At 46.9% G+C, this 24458-nt stretch overlaps 1 protein-coding gene across 2 annotated transcripts in view; it reads right to left on the bottom strand.

Annotated features, from left to right (window-relative positions):
• GPR107 (G protein-coupled receptor 107) overlaps positions 1-24458 on the bottom strand; it is a 271212-nt gene that overhangs the window by 133109 nt on the left and 113645 nt on the right. For both annotated transcript variants that reach the window (XM_029614537.1, XM_029614536.1), the window contains exons 8-9: positions 4597-4701; positions 3525-3658 (exon numbers count right to left, since the gene is read on the bottom strand). In XM_029614537.1, coding sequence (XP_029470397.1) covers positions 3525-3658; positions 4597-4701 — 239 coding nt within the window. The remainder of the gene's footprint in view (positions 1-3524; positions 3659-4596; positions 4702-24458) is intronic.

Below are 24458 nucleotides of genomic sequence, written 5' to 3'. Positions count from 1 at the left end.
GGGTTCATTTTTCGGATGATGTTTTGAACTTCGGTGGAGGCTGTGTTCTCAAAATGTGACCATCTGGTATTAGGTTTGTTTGGAGGGGCTACAGTCTCTTCACCTGTGGTTGGAATTTTTGAGGTAAGGTTGAGGATTTTGTCTCGGAAGAAGATGGTGAATTTGTCGCATGTTATCATTTGATTGTCTGCAGGTGAAGGGGTTTTGTCGGGCTGAGTAAGGTCTTTGATGTATGTGAAATGTTCTCTGGGGTTAAATTGATAGTTGTGTATCTTTTTAGCGTAGAAATCTTTTTTGGTTTTGTCGATGTCCGTTCTGTATTGATCTGTCGGGTTCTTTCACCATTTTCTCTCTGTTGATCTTAGTAAATTTTTGATGTTCTGGAGTCCTTGGGTGTACCATGGGGCTTTGTATTTGGAGGCTGGTTTAATTATTTTCTTGATGATTGGGCATTTATTTTCTGCCATTTTTGAGGTGATGGTGAGCCAGGAGTTTACAGCAGAGTTGGTGTCAGACTTGTTTAAGGATTTTAAATTGTTAGGTAGGACTTCGATTAATTCATCACTGGAGCAGGGTTTGTTAAATTCAATGCGTTTGATTTGATTGTGTCGTTCATGATGGATGGGGTTTAGATGAAGTTTAGTTTCAATGAGTTTGTGATTTGACCATGGGAGATCTGTGGCTGAGGGTGGTTCTTTTGAGTTCAATTTTGTCATTTATGAATATGAGATCTAGGGTGTGGCCTGATCGTTGGGTTGGGGTTTTTACTATTTCTTTGAGGCCGATGGCTTTCAAGGTGTCTAGTAGGAGTTGGCATGCGGTGGAAGGGTTTTTTTTGTCAAAGTGTAAGTTGAAGTCTCCTAGAATTATAGCTGGGGTGTTCATATTGATGTTGTTTGTTATGATGGGTTATGTTCTAGGAGACCAGGTGGGGCATAAAGTATAATAATTTGTAAGTGCTTTGATTTATAAAGGGAAATTTCAAGAGTGGGGGGAGTGTGCTAATATTGTGGAATCTGAATTTGTATTTCTTTAGGGCTAAAAATAGGAGACCGCCTCCTTTCTTTTTTTTTTCTGGGGAGTGAGTGGATGTCATATAGAGTTTTGGGTAGTTTTATTAGGGCTATGTCTGATTCTTTTAGCCAGGATTCTGTTATGCAGCAGATTTCTGGGCGGTTGTCAATGAGGTCAGGAAGGATTGGAAGGCTTTTTGTTTTGTTTTTTTTAAGATGGATTGAGCATTGATTAAAATTAGTGTTAAGAGTGTGAGAGTTATGTTAGCATTGTGAAAGGTGGGTATTGTGAGGAGTCTTTGTGGTCTGTGACAGGTTTTGTTTCTTTTTTTGTGTGGCTATTGCGGGATAGAACAGGTATATTTTTAGGTGGTTCCATGGTAGAGGCTGTGGAAGGGGTGGCTGGTTAGGGGGTTAGAGAAAGTGGAGGAGTTGGAAGCTGAGTGGGTTACAGGGGTGAATAGAGGATTTATTTTGTTTTTGAAGTGTGTGTTGTTTGGGGGGTAATGTCTTAAACGATGACTGGCTGGGCAAGTAGAAGTGATCTGCTGTGTTGGTTTATAAGTAGTGGTCTGGGGAGGGTGAAGGTCTGCAGTAGTCTTTGAGGCCTCCTTCTGAACTTATGGGTTCTTGTCCAGGTCACAAGTGCACAGGGGCTCAAAAGGAGCTCTCATCAGCTGAGCTAGCACCATGTTGAGGTCCCAAGACACAGCGGGAGGCCTTGGGGAGGCTTCAACTGAAGCATCCCCCGCATGAAACATACAACTATGGGCTATACAGAGATGGGCGAACCATCTACACCTTGATGGTATGCTCCAATAGCACTGAAATGAACTCTAACGGAGTTGGTTTTTAGACCATCCTCCGATAAGTGCAGAAGGTAGTCAAGCGGTTTTTGTGTGGGTGAGGAGAAAGGATCTAGGGCCTTTTGCTCACACCACACGGAAAACCTCCTCCACTTCAGTCCATAGGACTTTCTAGTAGCCACCAAGACAAGAGACATCTTCAGAAAGATCCAGCAGCTGCAGAATCAGCCTCTCAAAATCCAGGCTGCGAGTGACAGGGCCTGGAGGTTGGGCTGCTACAGCCTACCCTGATCTTGCATGAGGAGGTCTGGGGAAGACCCCAGACTGATCGGTTTCCGGAAAGATAACTCCCAAAGGAGTGGAAACCAGACCTGGCTCGGCTAATGAGAGGCTGTGAGGATCATAGTCCCTCGGTCCTGAAAAAGCTTCAGGAGAGTCTTCGTTACTAGAGGAAGCGGAGGATATGCGTACAGAAGACCCTTGCCCCAGTGGCAAGCAAAGGCATCAGACTGGTTTGCCATCTGAACTGAACAGAGAGCAGAACTGAGTCACCTTCCTCTTCAGGGGGAAGCGAACAAGTCCATGTCTGGGTTTCCCCATAGGTGGAAGATCTGATTCGCCACACCCTGGTCAAGCGACCACTCGTGGGGTCTGAAGGCCCAACTCAGTCTGTCTATGACATTCTCCGTTCCGGCCAGATATATGGCCCAGAGTACCATTCCGTGGGACAGAGCCCAAGACCAGATCTGGACCGCTTCCTGTCACAGGAGGTATGATCCTGTGCCGCCCTGCTTGTTGACATACCACATGGCTACTTGGTTGTCTGTTTGGATCAGGACAATTCTGTTGGACAGCTGATCTCTGAAAACCCATAGAGCATACCTGCTCACCTGGAGCTCCAGGAGGTTGATCTGACACAGCTTCCGGAGCGGCCCATAGGTCCTGGGTGTGAAGCTCCTCTACATGGGCACCCCAGCACAGGGTGGATGCAGGGTGCCATAAGAGGGCGGAGAGCTCCTGATGTCTATCGGCCCCCAAAATGGGCATGAAGGAGAATTTCATGGGATACCCAATAGGTTTAAATCAGTACCCCTGGCAGACGATGGACAGAACCCACTAGTCTGAGGTTATACTGGACTACTGATTCATGAAGAACTGTAGCCTGCCCCCGACCAGGGGGTCCAGCGTGTCTGGTAGGGGTGGCTGGCTCATGTTCCCCACGATCCAGTCAAAACCCCATCCCGGGATTTGGCTGGGGCACCAGTTTGGACTTGGGAGCTCGCTGCTGCCTGGGACAGCCTCGAGAGCTCACTCTCTGGGAACGGGAGCAAGGGGCCGGAGGATAGTGCTTCCTCTGGTGGTAGAAAGACCTCCTCTGCCCATACCTAGTCAACCTCCCAGCTGAGGAGGGCGAGTCTGAAGTGCTGGTGGAGTGTTGTTGGAGGGTCTCATGGTGATCCCGCAACTGGGCCACTGCGTCCCTCACCTTATCCCCAAAGAAGTTCTCTCCAGTGTTCGGCAGGTCAGCGAATCTTTCCTGTACCTCCATTGAAAATGTACAAAATTGAGCCCAGAGTGAAAACAAAGATTCAAACTTCTTAAAGCATTACTGACAGCCAAGAGAATTCCCTGGATCCTATGTTTTCATTTGTACATGCCAGAGCAGCTTATAAACTAAAGAAAAAAAACAACAACCCAATCCTACCTGCGCTTGCGGAGAATGTGAGTCCAAATAACCCCAGACAGGAAGAAGAAGAGAGCCATAGAAATATAGAGCTTGGGTAGAGGGATCTCGCCAGCTGACAGGTAACTCTCCGGATTCTTCTCAATGATCACAATCTGTAGAGAGTACAGGCATGAAAAGCACGCAGACCCTACTGTCGAGGGGTATTGAGTATTGAAATACCCTGCAGCCCACCCTTTATAAGCACAAGATTGGCCTAAACATTCCACGGTGGGAAGGGAGGTCCATAGAAGCTGAAAGAGCTGCAGCTGGCTGAGAGGGAGAGAGGGGTTCTTAGGTCGTGTATCTAAATATAAGAAAGGGAAAAGCATGGAGAAAAGCAGAAACAAAATGATCCATCCTAGAAGGGACAATATAGCGTAACTTATTTCCAGAGGGGGAGAGAGAGACAGAGACTGTTAGGTATACACCCTCTCCTGCAGCAGGAAGCCCCTCTTGCTTCTAGGCCTTATTTACTTAACATTTTTGAGTCGATCTATTCTAATAAAAACTCTGGGTGAGATGCAACAAAATACAAACATACAAGCAGAAAAAAAAAAACAGAACATACATAAAAAAGGAAAAAAAAATTACAATGTCCTAAGGATCTAGCCAAGTTAAATAAAAGCTTTTGAAACAGCCGTGATTTACAATGGCTAATAAACAAATGTAGGGTCTGAGCCATGAACTGAGGATGGTCCCTTATGGTCAAGAATGAGAACCTGTGCTACCCAACTTCATTGGGGACACAATTACATTCTGACCAATGCCAAAACAGGAGGATTAAACCTCCAGTTAGTTTATTTTTCAAAAGCAATTCCCTCTTTCCTTATCTACTAGAAGTGTGAGAATACCTCCCCATAGTCACACACAGCTTTATTTTGATTGTTTCCCTCAGTTTCAAAAATATTAAATGAATCTTGCAGCAGTATGGCTCATGGCAGATGGGTTTTTCCTTCTGCTCCTGCATCCTAACAAGCCACCTGGGCTCAATCAGTCAAAGTTGAGGCCTAGTGCAGGAGTGACCTTTGTCATCTTCAGTTCCTGTACTCACATCAAGGCTGAAGGGGAACCTGGCTGATGCACTCTTTTCTGGGCAGGTGTGAAAGAGAAGGCTGTATAGTCCTTCCTGGTCATCAGAGCTCACATTAAAAAAAAACTGGGAAAACAAAGGAAAAGGAATAAAGTCAATGCATGTTCTAACCCCCCAAGAAAACCTTGTCAACATGCTGGCAGGATGGATTCATGTCTCTCCAGCAGTCAGCTACTCACCCAGCCAGCTCCTCATTTTCTCCTGCTGGAACTGTGTCTTCTGTCTAATGGGAACTTTAACATGATGCAGACTTTTACCCACATTAAGGGGGCAATGTTAAAATGGCCCCATCTAGCCACATTAATCCATTTTAATGTGACTAGCTCCGGTTGGACACTGCCCTCCACCCAATACCTAGCTGTCTGAAATGGAATTTTTCCAGTTCTAGTAGAATTTTTGTTGCCTTTTTCCTAAAATGTACATCTGGCTTTGACATTTGCATCAGGATTAGTTATTGGTAATGATCTGATTTTGATGAATTTGGTATAGGGAAAAATCTATTTACTATATGGTCAAACATTAAGTTGCTTTGAAATCTAAAGCAGTGCATCTCAACCCAGTCCTCAGGATACACCTAACCAGTCAGATTTTCAGGATATCCACAGTGAATATGCATAGTCTGACTGGCAAGGCATGTCCTGAGGACTGGGTTGAGAAGCACTGATCTAAAGGAAGCAATGTTCTGTTTGAATTTATCCTCCAATAAAAAGACTCTTACTTTCTGCATTATCTTTGACAAACTGCCCCAGCTTCAGAGATGTACAGATTAACAGTGCATTTGAAACATTGGTATAATAAGGAAGGACATTGTTTAAAAAATTCCTTTCCACAGCAGCAGCAGTTCTTGTTAGCATCTAAAGCATCTGAAATGCAGACTGGGTCTCCATAGCCTCAGGTAAGCTGCAAAAGCACACAAAAAAAGACTTTTTCTTCTTTAAATCAGCTTACACTGGAACAGAACTCATATATGGTGCTGTTAAAGAGTTTATTTTAAATAGTTGTGTCCTCCTAGGAGCAGTTTGCAGGCCATTTCCTAAGGAGCCACTAAAGCTCAGTACCATAGGAACCAGCTTGCTATACTGAAAAAGCAGATTTCCTCCACCTCTATCAGTAACTTGCCAGCTTATTCATAGAGAAGCAATGAAGTCTGTTCCGCAGAACTGACTTTTTCAACCAAGTCAGTGGATTCCTTCTCTTTTTTTTTTAAATTTATACTTTATTAATTTTTCAATTTTCTTGACATACATAGATGCCAACAAGAATTTTGGATATCAATTTACAGCAAAAAATAAAACAGCATTGTTACAAGAGGAAAAAATAGTTACCAGTTATAGTTCTCATTTAAGACTCAAAATAAACTCAGATTATTATCCTCAACTAGGTATTACTGTAAGAAAATTATTCTACCAAAATTAAATCTATCCTTCCTATTGATATCCTAAACACACTGAAATTGGGGGAAACCAAGATCATAATTTGAGCAATACAAGGCAATATAATTACAAAATTTTTAACAGAAGACTTGGTATCCCACCTTATTTCTTATCCGATAACACTAACCATCCTTATTTTCAATTAAGACTTTAGCTTCTAGAAAGGTTTTTAGATCAGATGGGTTGAAGTAAACATATTTCAAATTATTAAATTTTAGTAAGCATTTACACGGATAATGTACTACCATCTGGGCACCAACCTTTTCAGCAAGCTGTCTTAATGCCAGAAATTCTTTTCTTCTTTGCTAGGTCACCCTAGCAATGTCAGGAAAAATCCACAACTTCTGGTGGGGTCACCAAGGCTTTCATAACAGTACTTGAAAAACCTGGAAAGGATCTTTCTACACCAGCAGCGTATAGACCGATTTCTCTGCTGAATTGTGAAGCTAAAAGTTTTGCCAAAATCATAGCAGATAGACTGAGTAAAGTATTTCCCTCTCTCATTATGCCGCACCAAGCAGGCTTCGTCAAGGGGCGATCTATCAGTACCAATATGACTAAACTTATTATCTCAATGGAAGAATGCCAAAATAGAGGTCTGGGAGCGATGGCAGTAGTCTTCGACTCTGAAAAGGCTTTCGATAGGGTATCATGGTCCTACCTTTTTTCAGTTCTAGACAGGTACGGATTAAAAGGGGAGATAGGATTACGATATAGCATAGATATACAGTGTACTATGTCGGCGATTCTTGCCAAAGAACAAGTATCCGAGGACTTCCAACTTTTCCGGGGTACACGGCAGGGCTGCCTGCTATCGCCACGCCTCTATATCCTGTCAATTGACCTCCTTTTGCGTAAAATCGCAGAAGACCCCCAGAATCAAGGGTTTAGGGTAGGAGGCCAGAACTTTAACATTTTGGCTTTCGCTGATGATGTCGTAGTCTTTTTAACAAACCCACAAAAAGCATTGCCAAAGGTATTACAATATCAAGCAGAGTTTGGAACCTTTGCTGGATTAAAAATTAACACGGATAAATCCGAGGCCATGGCAGTGGGACCCAAGATTCAGACCGAATGGGAAGGGCCTTTCCCATTAAAATGGGTGGACAAGGAAATGTGCTATCTGGGTATCCGACTTACCAAGGATATCAAATTATTACATAAAGCCAATATAGAACTGCTCTTCCAAAACATGGATCGAAGGCTTAAAGTTTGGGCAGCCCTGCCTCTGTCCATCACGGGGAAAATTTTCCTGTTAAAAATGATGGAACTACCGAAATGGATTTATGTGATGCAACAACTACCGATATGGCTGACCAGGGAGGAGATTCTCTGAATTACTAAAGTAGTATGGAAATATATCTGGGGCCCCCATTAAGCACGTCTGCCGCTTCATATCTTAATGCTGTCTAGAGCTCAGGGAGGCCTTACGTGTCCGAACTGGAGGGATTATAATTTAACCTGTATCTTACGTCATACATATGATTGGATAAATGGAACTAGTATATGTACCCCTCAGTCATTCCTATGCGAATGGTTAACTCCATATAGACCACAAAATCTGATACAAATACCGATGGGTATTGTTCTGGGGCAATTTCAAAATAGCTTTCTATTACGTTTGGGACAGGGAGCCTGGAGATATTTATGTCAGACGAAACTTAATTTGAACAGCACTCTCACGCCATATTTGACTTTTGTGGGTAATCCCCAATTCCCTAGTGGAATCACTTCCAATATATTCTGTAACTGGTATTCTCAAGGGTTGGACAGTATTCAGCAATGTTTAGACTCTAAAACAATGGTGATTAAAAGCTTTCAGGAACTAAAAGACCAATATGGTCTAGCATCTCAGGATTTCTATGGTTATCTCCAGATATGACACTATATACAATCCTTGGCACTTACATCTCAAGATTTACAGAATGCTGGAGGCCTTAAAGCCTTCTTTTTTAAGCTGGGAAGGAAAAGTAACTCCAGTAGCTCCTTTTCCCCGAATATTAAAAGCTATTCCCAACCCGGCAGCAGTGTTATCCATACAAGGGAAATGGATGAAGCAGGCACATTTAACCCTTTCTCTAGATGACATTAAATTACTTTTACAAGATTGCTACAGCTTAACCAAAAATGTCATGTTGCGGAAAGTGGGCTATAAAGTATTAAATTGTATGTATATGTCTAGGTCCTGGATGTACACTGTGAAGTTGTGCGACTCTGCCATATGTTTGAAATGCCTCAAAGGAGAGGGAACTCTGTACCATTGTCTATGGGAATGTGAAATGATCATCCTATTTTGGGATGAAATAATAATCGAACTGGGAGCTATACTTGGCACATCCATTCACAAAGACCCAAAACTGTTTGTTCCACATTCTGGACAAGGACATGGAAAAAATTTCGGTCTCTGAGCAAACATTTCTGCGGAAAGCTCTGTTGATTGGCTTGCAAACGATTATTGCTAGCTGGATTGCTACAGACCGACCTATAAAAGTCCAATGGCAGAACAGGATGAACAATCTTATGCAGTTTGAATACATGTCAGCAAATGATAAAATGCTGAAAGCACAAAAAACATGGGAAGAGATATGGATGCAATATTGGAAGACTCTCTCACAGACCATGAAAGACTCAATTATAAAACTACACAAAATGGACTACAAAGAAGCTTCCAAAAGTTCGCAATAATCTTTGTGTGAAACGGACACCAAATCTCAAAACCGAGAGCCTGACGGGGGAAGGAAGAAGGGGGGGAGGGAGAAAACATAAGAGAAGTTTACAAAATGTAGAGGGTATCTGTGACTATGTTGGGGAGTTCTGAATCTTATGCACAAACATGTTCTGTGTTGTTATTTATACCCTATCATGGAAAACTTAATAAAGAAATGAAAAAAAACAACTTGAGAACCATATCCCTATCTGAAGGAAATATATATTTAACCAAAACAGTACCATGTTTTTCAACTATATCCTGATCTGAGGACTCAGGCAGATCTGTAACGTTTAAAGAGTGTAATTCTTTATCATCCACTTTTGCATAAGACACAAAATATATTTTTGCCAATGGTGGTGTAGCTTCTAGAGGTATCTTTAATATTTCGTGCATATATTTCTTAAATTGTTCTTGTATAGATATCTAATTTGGGGAAAATTTATAACCCTTAAATTTAAGTATCTTAATTCATTTTGAAACTTTTCAAGTTTCCTCATCCACTCCATTTCCCCTATCACTATATTTCCTTGCATTTTCTGCACCTGATCTACTTTCTGTTCTAATTCCTCCAATTTAACTTTTTACTTTTCAAATTGACTTTCAGACTTAACCACACACTTACTGACATCTAATATCGCATTTGTTAATGATGAAATTGATTTTTTCAGTCATTATGGCAGTCTATACACTATCCAAGGTGATGACCAGCGGTTTTTCCAATTTCTTTCCCTTAACATTGATGGCTGTTGCAAAACTCAGCTCCCAACACAATACTATGCCCACAGAGTTTCTCCCCCCTCCTTTAATGCAGACAGTTCTTCAACATCCCCTTGATTATCCTTCTCCCCTGTTGCCAAAGCTGGGAATATATCATACTCTTTTACTTCACCTAGACTAGGCGAAGAATCTTTACCATTCTCGGGGTTTAAAAATTTTCTTTCATCAAGATTTTTCTGCAAAAAGCTCCTTCTTCTCTTTCTCCTCCCAGTGGATTCCTTCAATCAGCTGTCGCTTTACTAGAGACCTATTAAAATCTTGACCTTAGGTTTTCATAGACTCTTTTCTTAGATTTTCAGTTCTGTGAGGAAGACAGACATGCTGTTTCACCTCCAAAGAGGCCAAAGCAAAACTGGATGGAACTCCTGACTAGCCTGAAGTCATTAGCCAGCTGTGCTGGAGTCAACTTGTAGACAAATTTAGATCTTAGATGGAGTGATAGGAATATACACTACCATCCACCTGGCCAAAATGATGAGATGGACGATGAAATGCTAAGAGAAATCAGGGAAGCTAACCAATTTAGCAGTGCAGTAATAATGTTGAGATTACTTACCTGATAATCTCGTTTTCCTTAGTGTAGACAGATGGACTCAGAACAAATGGGTATAGTGTGCTCGTGCTAGCAGTTGGAGACGGATCTGACGTCAGCACGGGTACATATACCCCCACAGGAAGTGAAGCTCATCAGTAATCTTCCTTGCAAAAGCTGTTATGGATATATGTGTACTGACGCTCAATGAAATAGTGAAAACAGGATTCCCCTGACCGATTGATAGTAGCTGGAGACCGCCAGCATTCCTAACCGGAAGGCGTCGACACCTGGTAGAGTGGACGCACTCATGTAAGAAGTGATAAGGCTTACCTTGAATCGGTGAAACCAATGTAGACAGGCAGCTGGGTGGGATGCTGAGTCCATCTGTCTACACTAAGGAAAACAAGATTATCAGGTAAGTAATCTCAACATTTCCTGTCGTGTAGCCAGATGGACTCAGAACAAATGGGATGTACAAAAGCTTTACTCCTGGACTGGGCGGGAGGCTGCCTGAGGACCGTGTAAAACTGCCCTTGCGAATGCAGTGTCCTCCCTGGCCTGGACATCCAGACGGTAGAACCTGGAGAAGGTGTGGAGGGAGGACCACGTCGCCGCTTTACATATATCTGCAGGCGACAGCATCCTAGATTCCGCCCAAGATGCCGCTTGGGCTCTGGTAGAATGAGCCTTGACTTGTAGAGGCGGTGACTTCCCGGCCTCCACATAGGCCGCTCTGATGACTTCTTTAATCCAGCGGGCGATGGTGGGCCGAGAGGCCGCTTCTCCTTGTTTCTTCCCGCTGTGAAGGACGAACAGATGGTCAGTCTTTCGAACTGTTTCTGTCATTTCCAGATATCTGGGCAGCAATCTGCCAATGTCGAGATGGCGTAGCAAACGCCCTTCTTCTGATTTCTTCAGGCCTGCCGTAGTTGGCAAGGATATGGTCTGGTTGAGGTGAAATCATGAGACTACCTTAGGCAAGAAGGATGGAACTGTGCGAAGATGGATAGCCTCAGGAGTGAGTCTGAGAAAAGGATCCCGGCAAGACAGTGCTTGTAGCTCCAAGATGCGGCGTGCTGAACATACAGCCAGCAAGAACACCATCTTCAAAGTGAGAGAACGTAGAGACAGGCCCCGAAGGGGTCGGAAGGTGGATCCCACGAGGAAATCCAAAACTAAATTGAGGTTCCACAAAGGCACTGGCCACTTCAGTGGCGGAAGAATGTGCTTGACTCCTTTCAGGAAGCAAGAAACATCTGGATGCTTGGCAATGGTCTTGCCATCCCTCCTGGGACCATAGCAAGACAGTACAGCCACCTGAACCTTGATGGAGCTGAGGGAGAGACCCTTCTGAAGCCCATCCTGCAGGAAATCCAGAACCCTAGGGATGGTAGTCGCATGGGGATTGGTGCCATGGGCATCGCACCAGGCTTCAAACACTCTCCAAATCCTGACGTAGGTGAGGGAAGTGGAGAACTTGCGGGCTCGGAGGAGTGTGTCTATCACTGGCTCCGAGTAACCTCTCTTCTTCAGTCTAGCCCTCTCAATGGCCAGACCGTAAGAGAGAATTGAGCCGGATCCTCTTGAAGGATGGGACCTTGACGGAGCAGGTCCCTGAGCGGAGGCAGGGGAAGGGGCTCCCCTACCAGTAGTCTTCTCAGGTCCGCGTACCAGGGTCTTCTTGGCCAGTCTGGTGCCACCAGAAGAACTAGGCTCCGGTACTTCCGAATCTTGTGGATAAGGGCACCCAGCAGGGGCCATGGAGGAAAGGCATATAGCAGGGCCCCTGGAGGCCATGGCTGAACCAGGGCGTCGATCCCCTGAGAGAACGGATCTCGCCTGCGGCTGAAGTATTTGGGTACATGAGCATTGGACCTGTCCGCTAGTAGGTCCATGTCCGGAATCCCCCAGTGATCCACAATCATCTGGAAAGCTGTGGGGGACAGCTGCCACTCTCCCGGATTTAGGCTTTCTCTGCTGAGGAAGTCTGCCGTGGTGTTGTCCCTTCCGGCAATGTGGACGGCGGAGATGTCCTGAAGATTCGCCTCTGCCCAAGTCATCAGCAGGGCTATCTCGAGGGACACCTGTTGGCTTCTGGTTCCGCCCTGTCGGTTGATGTATGCCACCGTGGTGGCGTTGTCTGACATCACTCTGACTGCTCTGTTCCTCAGCCTGTGAACAAATTTCAGGCAGGCTAACCGGACTGCCCGTGCCTCTAGTCGGTTGATGTTCCACCCCGACTCTTCTCTGTTCCACCGCCCTTGGGCTGTGAGTTCTTCGCAGTGTGCTCCCCATCCGCTCAGGCTGGCATCTGTGGTGAGCAGAGTCCACGAGGGGGAGGACATCTTGGATCCCCTGCTCGTGTGGTTGGACTGCAACCACCACCGTAGCTGAGTCCGCACTCTGGCTGGTAGAGGTAGATGCATAGAGTAATGTCGGAAGCGGGGGCTCCATCGAGAGAGCAGGGAGCGTTGTAGAGGTCTCATATGGGCCCTCACTCAGTCAGGGTACCACTTCCAGGGTGGATGCCATGAGACCGAGAACCTGCAAGTAATCCCAAGCTGTGGGTCAACTGGCTCCCATCAAGGACCGGAGACGCGCCTGAAGTTTTAATCTTCTCTTGGTGGTGAGACTGACTGTGTCTGCCTGGGTGTCGAACTGGACTCCCAGATATTCCAAAGATTGGGAAGGCTGTAGGCAACTCTTGCTGAGGTTGACGACCCATCCCAGGCTTTCCAGAAGGGCAATCACTCTGTTGGTTGCCCGATGGCTCTCCTCTCGCGGTTTCGCCCTGATCAGCCAATCGTCTAGGTATGGATGGACAAGGATTCCTTCCCGTCTGAGCACCGCTGCTACCACTACAATCACCTTGGTGAAGGTCTGCGGCGATGTGGCCAGCCCGAAGGGCAAAGCCCGAAATTGGAAGTGGCGCCCTAGCACCTTGAAGCGTAGGTAGCGCTGATGATCCTGATGAATCGGGATATGCAGGTAGGCTTCTGATAGATCTAAGGCCGTGAGGAATTCTCCCGGCTGTACTGCATTCTTGACTGAGCGCAGAGTTTCCATGCGAAACCTCGGGACCCGTAAGTATTGGTTGACGGACTTGAGGTCCAGGACGGGCCGAAAGGTGCCCCCTTTCTTGGGTACCATGAAGTAAATGGAATAATGCCCAGAATTCATTTCCCGTGCAGGTACCGGGACTATGGCTTTCAGGGACAGGAGCCTCGCCAGGGTAGCTTCCAATGCTGCCTTCTTGTGGATCGGACACGAGGATTCCACAAACCTGTCCGGAGGGAGATGATGGAAGTCCAGAAAATAACCCTCTCGGAGGATGATGGCGAGGACCCACTGGTCCGACATAATCTCGACCCATCTGGGGTAGAAGAGGGTTAACCTGCCCCCTATGGCCCCGTCCCCCAGATGGATCGGCGGAATCTCATTGGGAGGCGCGGCCGGGACCTGAGCCCGAGCCGGCTCCTCTCTTCTGCTGCTTGGGCCGAAAGGACTGGTTCCTGGCCTGAGGACGAGGTGCCTGGTAGCGACCCCTATAGGGATTGAAGCGTGGAGAACTTCTGCCTCTGGAGGGCCTTGGAAAGGCGCGCTGGTTCCTTTTGAACCTGTCTTCTGGCAGTCGAGGTATGGGAGAAGCACCCCATGTGCTGGCCAGTTTATCAAGGTCGCTGCCGAACAGGAAGGACCCCTTAAAGGGCATCCTGGTGAGGCGTGTTTTCGAAGGAGCATCAGCAGACCAATTCCGTATCCAGAGCTGCCTCCTGGCAGCCACAGAAGATGAGATCCCCTTAGCTGTTGTACGGACTAGGTCGGATGCTGCATCCATGAGGAACGAGAGAGAGGACTCCATGTCCACTGCCGGAGCATTGTTCCTACCCTGTGACAAACAGGAGCGCGTCACCACTGTGCAGCAAGTTGCGATTCGCAAAGACAGAGCTGCCACCTCAAATATCTGTTTCAGGATGGCGTCCAGTCTCCTGTCGTGAGCCTCCCTAAGGGCCGCCCCCCCTCAACTGGAATGGTAGTGCGCTTGACCACAGCGCTAAGGCGTCCACCTGAGGGCACGCCAGCATCTCCTTGATAGCCGGATCCAGGGGGGTACATGCCTATCAGGGCCCGCCCCCCTTTGAATGAGGCCGCCGGTGCAGCCCATTCCAGATCTATCAGTTGCTGTGCAGCTTGCAAGAAGGGAAAATGGCGGGCTGAAGGACGAAGACCTTCCAGCAGAGGGTTCTGAGTAGGTGGCACCGCAGAGCTGGGCCCCGAAATATCCAACTTCGCCAGGCACTGAGATATTAGGTCGGAGAGATCTTCCTTGGGAAAGAACCGCCTCATGGTTCGATATGGCTCCATCCCTGAGGGAAGTTCCCCCTCCTCGGAGGGTTCTGAGTCAGTCTCCGAGACATCAGGGTCCGCCTGAACCGGACTGCCCGGAGGCGGTGCACGATAAGGGCGCGAAGGTCCAGGGGCAGGGTCCACTGGAGCAGCAGCAGCAGGAGCAGCAGCCCCTGTAACAGCAGGGCCCGAACGGGAAACTGATTGCATCTGCACAAAGGCATGGATCCCCTTAAAGAGACCCACCCATGAAATGGAGGTGGTCTCAAGTCGTCTAGGTACCAGGTCCCCCGGGATTCCCGGCTGTTCAAGACTGCCTGCGAGATCCGGGGTGGCCCCTGGAGAACTATCCACAAACCTTGGTTGAGACTGGTCCTGGCCCGAGGCTCCCACTGCCTCCTCACATTGGGCACAAAGGGAGTCTGGCTCCTCGCTGTGCGTGGCTCCTCGCTGGCATGCTGAGCAGAGGCCGTGAGCTTTCACGCCGGAATCAGGAGGCCCCGCTGCCTGGGACCCCGGGGCATTCGATTGGTCCATTGCGCTAAAGTAATATGCGGCAGCAATATGCGCTTAATACAATATGCGCTCAATGCTAAGCGGCAGCTATATACGCTTAATATAATATGCGCTCAACAATATGCGGTCAGCAATATACGCAAAACACAATATGCGCTCAACAATATGCGGTCAGCAATATACGCTAAACAGAATATGCGCTCAATAATATGCAGTCAGCAATATACGCTAAACAGAATATGCGCTCAATAATATGCGGTCAGCAATATACGCTAAACAGAATATGCGCTCAACAATATGCGGTCAGCAATATGCGCTCAATACAGGCGCCTATCATGGGCGCTCAATACCTGAACCGGGCCAACAAAATGGCGACCACCGCGGCGTGCCGTATACAGGCAATGCCGCCGATCCTCGACTTCGGAGACCAAAAGTAAAAGTTGTGCGCCTTACCTGATCCTCGGCGCTTCCCGGCTAGAACCAGGGCGGTCTCCGGCTGTGGGGGAGAGGGGAAGTACCGTCACCACCGCGCTTGAGGAATGCACCCGCTGCCTCCCAGGTCCACGCCGGGACCGAGGCGCCTCTTAGCCCGCAGGCTTGGTCCTTGCCGCGATTCGGCCACCGGACCGAGGCCTAAACCTCCGAGGGAGCATGGAACTCACCCCGGGAAGCTCAACTGGGGGAGGGACCAGTGGTATCACCGCAGGAGCGCGGGGCTCGATGTTCCTGTAAAGATTTTAGAAGTAGAAAAGTAGAAGTAGATTGGAAACACGCTCAATGAGCGTGCAGGCTCTCCAAACTGCTTTGGAGACGGAAATTACTGAAGAGCTTCACTTCCTGTTGGGGTATATGTACCCGTGCTGACGTCAGATCTGTCTCCAACTGCTAGCACGAGCACACTATACCCATTTGTTCTGAGTCCATCTGGCTACACGACAGGAAATGGAAGATTTCAACTACACCAATAGAAGAACATAAGAATTGCCATACTGTGGCCATTCCAAGTCACAAGTACCTGGCAAGTATCCAAACATTAAATAAATCTCAAACTACTATTGCTTAATAATTAAAAGCAGTTTATGGATTTTTTTCCTCTAGGAACTTATCCAAACCTTTTTTAAACCCAGCTACACTAACTGTTGCAACCTCATCCTTTGGCAATGAATTCCAGAGCTTAATTATGCGCTGAGTGAAAAAGAATTTTCTTTATTTTAAATGAGCTACTTGCTAACTTCATGGACTACCCCCTAGTCCATTTATTCTCTCTTCTCCAAACTGAACAGCCCTAACTTCCTTAGCTTTACCTCATAGGGCAGCCGTTCAATGCCACATATTTGGCTGCCCTTCTCTGCACTCTCTCCAGTGCAACTATTCTTTTTTGAGATGCGGCAACCAGAAATGCACAAAGTATTCAAGATGGTGTCTCACCATGGAGCGATACAGAGGTATGACGACATTCACTCTTTTAATTTGTCATTCCCTTCATAATAATTCCTAACATTGTTTGCTTTTTTGATCACCACAGCACATTGAGCAGATGATTTTAATGAATTATCCACTATGACGCCTAGATCTCTATCTTGGGTGGCAACTCCTAAGATAGAACCTAATATTGTGTAACTACAGCAAGGGTTATTTTTCCCCGATATGCATCACTTTGCACTTGTCCACGTTAAATTTCATCTGCCATTTGGAAGCCCAATTTTCCAGTCTCACAAGATCCTCCTGCAATTTATCACAATCCGCTTGAGATTTAACTACTCTGCGTAATTTTGTGACATCCACAAATTTGATCACCTCACTCATCATACCCCTTTCCAGATGATTTATAAATATATTAAAAAGCACCAGTCCAAGTACAGATCCCTGAGGCACTCCACTGTGAAAATAGACCATTTAATACAATTCTGTTTACTGTCTTTAAACCAGCTTGCAATCCACAAAAGGACATAGCTTCCTACCCCATGACTTTTTAGTTTTCTTAGAAGCCTCTCATCAGTACTTTGAGTGTCTTCTGAAAATCCAAATGCACATCTACCGGTTCACCTTTGTCCACATGTTTATTCTCCCCTTCAAAAAAATACAGGAGATTTGTAAGGTAGGACTTCCCTTGGGTAAATCCATCCTGGTGTCCCAATAACCATGCCTATCTAAATGTTTTGTGATATAGCAAATGTTGCTTACCTGTAACAGGTGTTCTCACAGGACAGCAGGATGTTAATCCTCACAGGACAGCAGGATGTTAGTCCTCACATATGGGTGACATCACAGGATGGAGCCCAATCACGGACACTTTTGTCAGTTTCCAGAACTTTGACTGGCCCCTACTGGGCATGCCCAGCATGGCACTAACCCTGCAGCCAGCAGGGGTCCCCCTTCAGTCTTGTTAAAAAGCTATAGGTTGTGCCGAAAATAAAATAAGAAAACGTTACGAACCCAACACTGCGGGGCGGCGGGCAGGTTTCGTGAGGACTAACATCCTGCTGTCCTGTGAGAACACCTGCTACAGGTAAGCAACATTTGTTTTCTCACAGGACAAGCAGGATGGTAGTCCTCACATATGGGTGAGTACCGAGCTGAGGATGTCCGAGCATGCACCAAATGTACTCAGGTGTGCCAGGCACTAGGCCCTGGGATGAAATTTGGCAGAGGGCATCCTGAACCCCACCGGGCAGGCGGATGGGTGTTGGTATGTCACATTGTAAATAGGTTGTGCAAGACAGACTGGCCAAAGATGGAATCTTGTCTTCCGGCTTTGTCTAAGCAATAATGGGCTTTAAAAGTATGGAGAGAACTCCAGGTGGCAGCCCTGCAAATGTCAGGAAGCGGCACCGAGCATAGGTGTGCTACTGAAGTCGCCATGGCCCTCACAGAGTGTGCTTTAACACGGTCTTGAAGTGGAATGCCCGCTTGCTGATAGCAAAAGGATATGCAGTCCGCCAAACAGGAGGAGAGAGTCTGCTTACCACAGGCTGCCCCAATTTGATGGAATAGAAAGAGACAAACAATTGAGTGCTATTCCTGTGGGCAGTTGTACGGTCTAGGTAGAACGCTAGAGCCCGTTTGCAGTCAAGTGTATGCAGAGCCTGCTCTCCTGGATTGGAATGGGGCCTGAGAAAAAAGGTAGGTAGTATAATGGATTGATTGAGATGAAACTCCGAAACTACCTTGGGCAAGAATTTAGGGTGTGGGCAGAGTACTGCCTGGTCCTGCAGAAGTTTAGTGTAAGGCGGATAGGTAACTAGAGCCTGTAATTCACTGACTCTGTGAGCGGAAGTGATTGCCAAAAGGAAAATCACTTTCCATGTGAGATATCGAAGGTCACAGGATTGAAGAGGCTCGAATGGTGCTTTCATGAGCCGACCCAAAACTAGGTTGAGGTCCCAAGAAGGGGCCGGAGGACGCAAAGGAGGCTTGAGGTGAAGCAAGCCCTTCAAGAAGCGTGTTACGAGGGGTTGTACTGATATGGGAACATCCCCAATACCGTTATGGAAGGCGGCTACCGCACTGACATACATCCTGATGGAGGAAGTTTTTAGACCTGACTGACAAGTGCCAGATATAGTCCAGAAACTTCGTGATTGGACAGGTGAAGGGGTTAAGGGACTGAGAAGAGCACCATGATGTAAACCTGGTCCATTTGTAAGAATAAGATTTTCTCGTGGGAGGCTTCCGTGAAGGAATCAGGACATGGGAAACTGGTTCAGAAAGGTTAAGTGGTTGAAGGATTAACCTTTCAACATCCATGCCGTCAGGGACAAGGCTTGAAGGTTGGGGTGGCGCAGGCACCCATCGTTTTGAGTGAGTAGAAGCGGGTCCTTTCCCAAGGGAATGTGCCTGCGAATGGAGAGATCCTGAAGTATTGGAAACCACACTTGGCGCGGCCAGTGAGGTGTTATCAGGATCATGGTTCCCTTGTCCCGACGTAACTTCACAAGAGTCTTCGAGAGAAGTGGAAGTGGAGGAAATGCATACAGGAGACCGGTTGCCCATGATAGGGAGAACGCGTCTCTTGGCTGATGGTGTTGGCTGCGAGTGAGAGAGCAGAAGTTGTTTACTTTGCGATTTTGAGGTGACGCAAAGAGATCTATTTGAGGATAACCCCATTGTTGGAAGATCGAGTTTGCTACTGAGGGGTTGAGAGACCACTCGTGTGGTTGAAAGGTGTGACTCACCTTGTCTGCCAACACATTGTCCACTCCTGGCAAGTAGGTGGCCCTGAGGTATATAGAGTGGGAGAGAGCCTCCGCCCATATCTGTGCAGCTTCCTGACACAGAAGGTAGGAGCCCGTCCCTCCCTGTTTGTTGATGTACCACATGGCCACCTGATTGTCCGTTTGGATCAGGATGACTTGATTGGAGAGGCGATCCTGAAATACCCTGAGAGCATATCTGATTGCTCGAAGCTCCAGGAAATTTATCTGGTGTTTGGCTTCCTCTGGAGACCAAGATCCTTGTGTCTGCAGATCGGCCACGTGGGCTCCCCAGCCGAGGTTAGAAGCATCGGTGGTGAGAGTTATTTGAGGGTCTGGAGCCTGGAAGGGTAAGCCTTGGAGGAGATTGACCTGATTTCTCCACCAAGCGAGAGACTGACGGAGTGAGTTGGTTACGTGGACAATGGTCGACAGGGGCTGAATGGATTGAGTCCATTGTGACCTTAGAGTCCATTGCAAGACTCATGGCCAAGCAGGCCATTGGGGTGACCTGAACTGAGGATGCCATGTGTCCCAGGAGGATGAGAAAGTGGTGTGCAGTCATGGAATGCTGAGACTGCAACTGATGAGAAAGAGACATGAGAGTGAGAGCTCACTGTCGAGGCAGAAAAGCCTTTGCCTGCAAGGTGTCCAAGTCTGCCCCAATGAACGACAAGGTTTGAGATGGGACTAAGTAGGATTTGTCGTAGTTGACGAGAAATCCAAGCGAAATTACGAGTGTGTAAGGTAAGATGTAGGGATGACAGAGCAGCTTGCTGAGTGGGAGCCCTGATTAACCAATCGTCTAGATAGGGGTAGACGTGAACACTTGAGTCCTGAAGAAGGCTGCAACTACGACGAGGCATTTTGTGAAGACTCATGGTGCAGACGCGAGGCCGAATGGAAGCACTTGGTACTGATAGTGCTTGGGGCCTACTAGAAACCTCAGGTATTTGCAATGGGATGGAATTATCGCAATATGAGTGTATGTGTCCCGAAGGTCTAGAGAGCAGAGCCAGTCTCCTCTTTGCAGAAGAGGAAGAGAGCCCAAGGTTACTATTTTGAACCTCTCTCGCTGGAAGTACTTGTTGAGGGCACGTAGGTCCAGAATTAGACAAACACCCCCCAATGTTTTGGGGATTAGAAAGTTTCGGGAATAGAACCCTAGGCCATGCTGAGAGGAGGGCACTGGTTCTATTGCCTTGGACTGGAGGAGGAGGGAGACCTCCTGTTCCAGAAGGATGGAGTGATCGGATGTTCTCCACGTCAGTAGAGGTGGAGAGTCCGGTAGAATGGAGAGAAAGTTCAGATGATAACCCTGAGCAATTATTGCCAGGACCCACTGGTCTGAGATGATCGAGTGCCACCTGTTGCTGAAATGGCACAATCGATCTCCCACTGGTATGTGGGGCAATGGAAGGTGGCTGCTGCTCTCTATGCAGGAGTAAAAAACCGGAAGCAGGGCCCGGCTGAAGAGCTGATGATGGTTTTTGTTTTCGTGTCTGATGAGACTGGGCTTTTTGAAATGGTCTCGTAGAACGGGTTCTAGTTGGTGGCGAGTAGGATTTCTTCGGGCGGAAGAATGACTTGTTAGAGCCCTTCCGAAAGGGCTATTTTGAAGAGTACTCAGAAGGCTTCAGAGAGAGCTGTCTTAGGGTCTCATGATGGTCCTTGAGTTCTGCCACTGTTCGTTGAATCTGCTCGCCAAACAGATTATCTCCTACACAAGGTAGGTCGGATAATCTGTCTTGTACTTCAGGGCGAAGGTCGGAAGACTTGAGTCAGGCCCATCGTCTTGCAGAGATAGCAGCTGCAGATACCCTGATAGCAGTGTCAAAGATATCATAAGATGATCTGATCTCATGCTTACCTGCCTCAAAACCCTTGTTTACTAGGGTTTGGAGTTGATCTTGAAATTGCTGAGGTAGGGAGTCTGTCAAGTCTTGTATCTGCTTAAATAAGACCCTATTATATTGGGTCATATAGAGCTGATAAGCAGCAATTCTGGAGATGAGCATTGATGCCTGGAAGACACGGCGACCAATGGCATCTAGAAATTTATGTTCCTTGCCTGGAGGAAAGGAAGTGTGAGGGTTTGGTTTTCTTGCTCTTTTCTGGGCAGATTCTACAACCACAGATTGGTGATCCAATTGAGGTTTGTGAAATCCTGGAGAGCTGACTGAACAAGATAGGTGGTGTCAGCTTTCCTGTGGACTGGAGCAACAGAGCCAGGATGCTCCCAGTTCTTTTTGAGGAGATCCAGAAGAACCTGGTGGATAGGGATGGAGGTTATTTCCTTGGGAGCATCCAGGAATTGTAGCAACTCCATTATTTGATGCCTATCGTCCTGCTCCGTCTGTAATTGGAAGGGAACCAATTCAGACATCTTCACAAAATTTATAAAGGAAATGTCCTCTGGAGGAGAACGCTTTCTACTTTCAGTAGGTGAAGGTGGTGAAGGCAAGTCATCGGTGTCTGGTGAAGAATCATCAGTCCAGGTATCATAGGGATCAGTACCTGCTCCTCTAGGGGCTAGAGGAGGACGAGGCAGTGGGATCCCTGAAGGCCCTGGTCTAGGCTCTGAAGGACTCGAAGGAATAACTGGAGGCACCAATGAAGGCATCAAAGGCACCGGCATCAAGGGAATCGATGGATGACTAGGTGGGGCCGACTGACATATCGGCACCGATGGGTGCATCGGTGGCATCGACGGACGTGTCGGCATCGATGGCTGAGGCATCGGCAGAACTCCCCATGGAGGGATGCGGAACAGTGTTTCTCCTCCCGATGACAAAGCAAGCGGGGAGGGCACTGGAGCCATCGGTGGAAAAGCGGCTATGAGCGCTTCCATCCTCGAGAGCAGCAGTGCCAACGCTGTTGGAATCGGGTCGGTGGTCGGTTCCGCAATCAGTACTGGTGTCGATGCTGGAGGAACCTGAAGTCGATGCATCGCCTTGTCGATGGCCTCCTGAACCATCTGGTCCAATTCTTCTTGGAGAACTGGAGCAAGCAGCCCCGGCTCTGGAACAGAAGAAGGAGGCAGAGGCATAGCTGGAGGGACCACCGTTAAAGGTGGAGTCACGGCTCCCGATACCCTGTCGCCGAAAAGGTAGGTGCCTTTTCTGGACGGGGTTTCTTCAATGGCGGCTCGGATATTGGCGAGGTCGATAATTTCACTCCCTCGATGGTCCGAGACTTTCAATGCCTGTGGTGATGTTTATCTCTACGATCCCCACGATCCTGAGGGGGAGTAGAGGGTATTAAAGGCCGAGAAGACGTCGATGCCGGACGGTCACTGGCCGGAGGTCGATGCTGGCGCAAAGATGACTGTGCCGGTTCTGACGACGTTTATGCAATACACGGCGTCGGGGTTTGAGCACGGAAGAGGAGTTCCATCTTCTCCATTCTAGCCTTGCGACCTTTTGGTGTCATTAGGGCACATTTGGTGCAGGTTAGGACATCGTGTTCACATCCAAGACACATTGCACAGACTTTGTGAGGGTCTGTGATGGACATGGTGCGATTACAGTCCGGGCACCGGCGGAACCCAGACGCCATGGCCATGAAAAAATTGAGCCGCAGTACGGTCGACGGCCAGTAGGCCGCGAGGGCCAAACTAGACAGTAATCGACGGAAAACAGGTAAAAATTTACCGGAGTACCGCGGCTTGAAAAAGTTGAAGGAGGGACCCCTGTGGGGTAAATTAAATTTTAGTAATTCCGTGAGGAAAATTCCTGTCAGGAATCTCTACAGAGCTCCTTAACCACGTGGCTACTGCTGCGTGGAAAAAAGAAGACTGAAGGGGGACCCCTGCTGGCTGCAGGGTTAGTGCCATGCTGGGAAGGCCAGTAGGAGCCAGTCAAAGTCTGGAAACTTTGACAAAAGTGTTCCGTGATTGGGCTCCATCCTGTGATGTCACCCATATGTGAGGACTACCATCCTGCTTGTCCTGTGAGAATATTCTTTACAACAGTTTCCATGATTTTTCCAGCAGTGAAGTCAGGTTCACCGGTCTATAGTTTCCTGGCTCACTCCTGGAGCCCTTTTTAAATATTGGGGTTACACTGGCCATCTTCCAATTTTAAGGTACAACGGATGATTTTAATGATAGGTTACAAATCTTTTTTAAAATTGTTTTAATATTTTAGTTATTATATTTTATTTATTTTAATCCAATTTTATTATGTATGTACTGTTGTAACCTGCCCAGAACCTTGGAGGGGCGGGATATAAATACTCAAATAAATAAATTTACTAACTGAAGTAGGTCTGAAATTTCATTTTTTAGTTCTTTCAGAACCCTGTATTCCATCCAGTCCAAGTGATTTGTCAATCTGGCCTACCACATCTTCCAGGTTCACCGTGATTTGGTTCAGCTCCTCTGAATTATCACCCTGAAAACAGTCTCTGGAACGGGTATCTCCCCAACATCCTCTTCCAGTAAACACTGAAGCAAAGAAATTATTTAATTTTTCCACGATGGCCTTATTTTCCCTAAGGGCCCCTTTAACCCCTCAATCATCTAACGTCCTACTCCCTCACAGGCTTTCTACTTCAGATATGTTTTAAAACGTTTGTTAGTTTTTGCCTCTATGGCCAACTTCTTTTCAAATTCTCTCTTAGCCTGTCTTATCAATGTCTTACATTTAACTTGCCAATGCTTATGCTTAATCCTATTTTCTTCTGATGGATCCTTCTTCCAATTTTTGAATGAAGACTTTTGGCTAAAATTGTCTCTTTCACCTCACATTTTAGCCATGCTGGCAATCATTTGACCTTCCTTCCACCTATCTTAATGCAAGGAATACACATTCGCTGTGCTTCTAGGGCTTTTTTTCTTCTTAACAATGTCCATGCCTGTTCCACACTTTTTACCTCTGTAGCTGCATCTTTCAATTTTTTATTTTATTTATTTATTTATTTTTAACTATTTTTCTCATTTTATCAAAGTTTACCTTTTTACCTACAGCCATGGAATTACTTACTGTTCCCCTTCCAGGCATTAATTCAAATTTGACCGTATGATCACTATTGCCAAGTGGCCCTATCACCATTACCCTCCCCCATCAAATCCTGCGCTCCACTGAGAATCTGGGAGAGGGTAGAGCTTGTCCATAGCCCTGCCTACCCTCAAACTAGCCTCTGGAGAACCCCATTCTCTGGACAACAATTATAGAAGGCTAGGATGAAAAGGAAATGTCCTTGCTGGTGGGCGCAGGCCAGCAAGGATGGGGTCCCCCTTCTTAGCCCCTGCACTGGTGCCTGGTGGATCCTGTGGAGCATCAATATCCAACTCTGCTAGGACATGGGGG

The sequence above is a fragment of the Rhinatrema bivittatum genome, chromosome 8 (genome assembly GCF_901001135.1).
Source record: "Rhinatrema bivittatum chromosome 8, aRhiBiv1.1, whole genome shotgun sequence".
NCBI lineage: Eukaryota > Metazoa > Chordata > Amphibia > Gymnophiona > Rhinatrematidae > Rhinatrema > Rhinatrema bivittatum.
Note: the sequence above shows the minus strand (reverse complement) of the source record. Positions and strands in the feature narration are given on the sequence as shown.